At 52.0% G+C, this 3380-nt stretch overlaps 1 protein-coding gene across 3 annotated transcripts in view; it reads right to left on the reverse strand.

The window, feature by feature from the left end:
• NR2F1 (nuclear receptor subfamily 2, group F, member 1) overlaps positions 1-3374 on the reverse strand; it is a 9757-nt gene extending 6383 nt beyond the window's left edge. The window contains exons 1-2 of one of the 3 annotated variants that reach the window (XM_008576692.1): positions 3033-3374; positions 92-619 (exon numbers count right to left, since the gene is read on the reverse strand). In XM_008576692.1, the coding sequence (XP_008574914.1) occupies positions 92-619; positions 3033-3045 (541 nt within the window). In that variant the 5' untranslated portion in view covers positions 3046-3374. Of the gene's footprint in view, positions 1-91; positions 2590-3032 lie in introns of those variants that run through there. The other 2 variants (XM_008576693.1, XM_008576691.1) reach the window with 2 other exon arrangements.
• Positions 3375-3380: the final 6 nt, after the last annotated feature.

Here is a 3380-nt window from a genome sequence, read left to right on the forward strand (position 1 = left end):
GGCGCGGGAGGAGCTGGAGGCCAGGCCCGGGCGGCGCAGGGCCTGCGCTGGCTCCCGGCGTGGCCTGCCCTCCCCGCGACCGCAGCCTCACCTGACGTGAACAGCACGATGGCTTTGAGGCAGCTGTACTCGGCCGAGTCGACGTGCAGCGCCTTGAGCTTCTCCACCTGCTCCTGGAAGATGCGGATGTGGTCCATGAAGGCCACGACGCGGTCGGCGGACATGGGCGAGGCGTGCAGGCCGGCGGCGGCCAGCAGCGGCGCCACGTGCAGCGGCATGGAGCACTGGGCCGCGTTGAGCACGAACAGCTCGCTCCAGGTGAGGCGTAGCAGGGACACCTGGTCGGTGATCTGCAGATCCGGGAAGAAGGGGATGTTGCGGGCCCACTCGACGGCGCTGAAGAGCAGGCGCGCGGCCAGCTCGCAGATGTTCTCGATGCCCATGATGTTGTTGGGCTGCATGCACTGGCTGCCGTAGCGCGACGTGGGGTAGGGCTCCGCGCGCAGCAGCAGCGAGATGTAGCCGGACAGGGAGCAGTGGCCGTTGAGGGGGTCCCCGTTGGTGAGTGCGTACTGGCCTGGATTGGGCTGGGTTGGAGGCATTCTTCCTCGCTGAACCGCTGACAAAAAGAAAGAGAGAAAAGAGGCAATGTGCATCCAGGGGGCTTGCGAACATCGCCGCGCCGCAGCGCACCCGACACAATGCAGAAGCTCTGCCTGCAGCCCTGCGCATCTTCTCCCGCTCGCTCTCACTCACAGCCCACACCGCGAGGATATCTAGGGTGAGGCCCTCCAGCTCCGCGGCTCCAAGTGTCCAGCCATTGCCTGCGCCCCTTGCCATTCTGCCCCGCCGGAACTAGGCCTGACTTCAGGGTCCCCAATCCGGCATGGCCGAGAAAGTGCCACCCAACCCCTCGGCCACTAAGGAGGAACACACAGATAAATGTAACCCCAGTCAGACCTCCAGAAGGAAGCAAATTAGGGTTAAAAAAAAGGGGGGGGGGGACCGGAGAAAGGTTGTGTTTCTTGGCAAATGTCTAGAGGCCTCTTCATTTACAAGCAAGCAGCGTTTTGCTCATAAAATATTTCCATATTCTCTAAAAATGCTATAGAATTATTCTTAAAATAGATACGAGTTACAAATCCTACTAATCACTTACAACTTTTGAGTAGAGAACAAGTATCCTGCACCCCTTCCTTCTCCCCTCCTCCCCATCGCCCCATATAAAGTTCTCACTATTAAAAGCAACAGAAAATTGAAAAATTTCAAGAAAAAAAGGTGAACTTACAGTAGCCAAACATTATTGAAAAAAGTGGGAAATATAATTAGTGTCTGTCCTGCGCGGTGCCACTGCAACCTGCAGCCAGCTTTTGCCCAGTGAATGCACGAGCTTGCAACTGCAAAAACACTGGATTCATTAACCATCTGAATGCAAAACGTAAGCATGCTTTGAGTTCTTAAAGCTGACCAAAGTTTTTTTTTTTTAAATGTGTATGTTTTACTTCAACAGTGCCAGCGTTTTAAATTGCCATGTAAACAAAGACAACTTTAGGAAAAGTTAGGGCTACTGAACTCTCAAATTAATCTAGATATGCCCATGTACACGTAGCTGTCTTATTTCAGATTGTGTACTATTTTCTTAACTTTGCTTTGATTCTAATTTTAATGCAAGTTCCAGTACAATTTAAACTCTTGAAACATAATGGCTAGAATACTTTTTTCTAATTATAGTTTTGAACTTGGCAGTTATTTTTCAATTAAGTGAGAGCACAATCACAATTCAAAGTTGTTTTTTTTCCCCCCAGATGCCTACAAAATCTCCCTGGAGCTAGAAATGAAGTCGTCATATTTGTCTGCTCCTTGAGATCTGAAGGAATTCAATTTCTTTTCTTGTGGCATACAAAATATAATTTTAAAGTCAATTACAAGAAGGAGTAATCTGCATTCTGCAAAATTGACTGGCTTGCTAATGTGACTATAAGACAACTTTAATGATTGTCAGGAGATAAACTTTAACTGTAAACGACTAAATATATTTATAAGAAAAGTGCTGCATCTCTTGCCACATGAACATGAAGCATATCCAAATACAACATCAAAAGTTGTGTTAAAAAAAAAAAAAAAGCAAACCCATACAACACAGGGATTAAATGATGTGGAAGCTCATGCCAGCTGCATTCTGTGCATTATGGCCAAATCAGAGGGATCGGTAAATGCCGTTGTAAATTGTAATTTGTATGCAGTATTTAAGCAGAGGGTGGAGTTTGATGAAGAAATAAAATGAGTATCATGCTTTTAAAAAAATGACACAACTATGAAAGCACGGTTCAGTCACAAACTTTCCTTTCAAAGTAGAGGGGTGAAAACAAGGCCACAGCTCTGGAGGAGGCGGCCCCAGCTCCGTGAAGAGGAGAGGGAACCAGTGAGCGGGCCAGAAGCCCCCCCTTCCCCCTAATTAGACCTACAAGTGCAATAAATCTCACTCCTCTTTTTCTAAGCTAAGCTTCCAAAAGGAGGATGGCAGCAGTGAATCTATGGTTCAGGGTACTCCAGCCCCCAACCCTCCCCCATTTTAAAGAAAGGATATGAAGAGGTGGAGGGGAAAGTGGAATGAACAGAGTTTTCTGGAGGAAATAAGCACCCTTCCCCAAGTTCATGCCAGCACAGCCCCAAGCATCCTCACGCACACGCGGGAAAGAGACACACACCGAACACAACCAAGACAGAAGGGAGGGGATTTTAAGCCACAGCTCACAATCCCAGGGACACAATCCTGAGCAGGCAGCGGGCGGGGTGGAGGAGCCGGGGAGAGGAGCGCAGGCCGGGAGGGGGAGGCAGCGGCAGCGAGCTGGGGGGGTGGGGGGTGGGGGGAGACGCTGGGGGAGGAAGGCAGCGGGGAAAGGGGAAGCTGGGGACGGGCCGGGACCACAGGAGCCCCAGTACCACACAGCAGCCGCCCCAGCGAGAGAGAAAGAAAGAGAGCCAGGGAGGCGGGCGAAGCGCGGGGAGAGAAGCAGAGAAGAAATATTCACCTTCTCGCCTCATGCCCACTTTGAGGCACTTCTTGAGGCGGCAGTATTGGCACTGGTTGCGGTGGTGCTGGTCGATGGGACAGTTCCTGTTGGCACGGCATGTGTAAGTTAAGTTCCTGCGGACGCTCCTCTTGAAGAAACTTTTGCAGCCCTCGCAGGTGAATTGGCCGTAGTGCTTGCCGCTCGACTTGTCCCCGCACACCACGCACTCGATGTGCTGCTGGCTCTGGCCCGAACCTGGCGGGCCCTGGCCCTTGTCCCCCGCCGTGCCAGGGGTGGCTGGCGCTCCCGGCTGGCCCGGCGTTTGCGGCGTGTGCGGCGCGCCCGAGCCCGCCTGCTGCTGCTGCT

The sequence above is a fragment of the Galeopterus variegatus genome, unplaced genomic scaffold (assembly GCF_000696425.1).
Source record: "Galeopterus variegatus unplaced genomic scaffold, G_variegatus-3.0.2 Scaffold1389, whole genome shotgun sequence".
In the NCBI taxonomy this organism is placed as follows: Eukaryota; Metazoa; Chordata; class Mammalia; order Dermoptera; family Cynocephalidae; genus Galeopterus; species Galeopterus variegatus.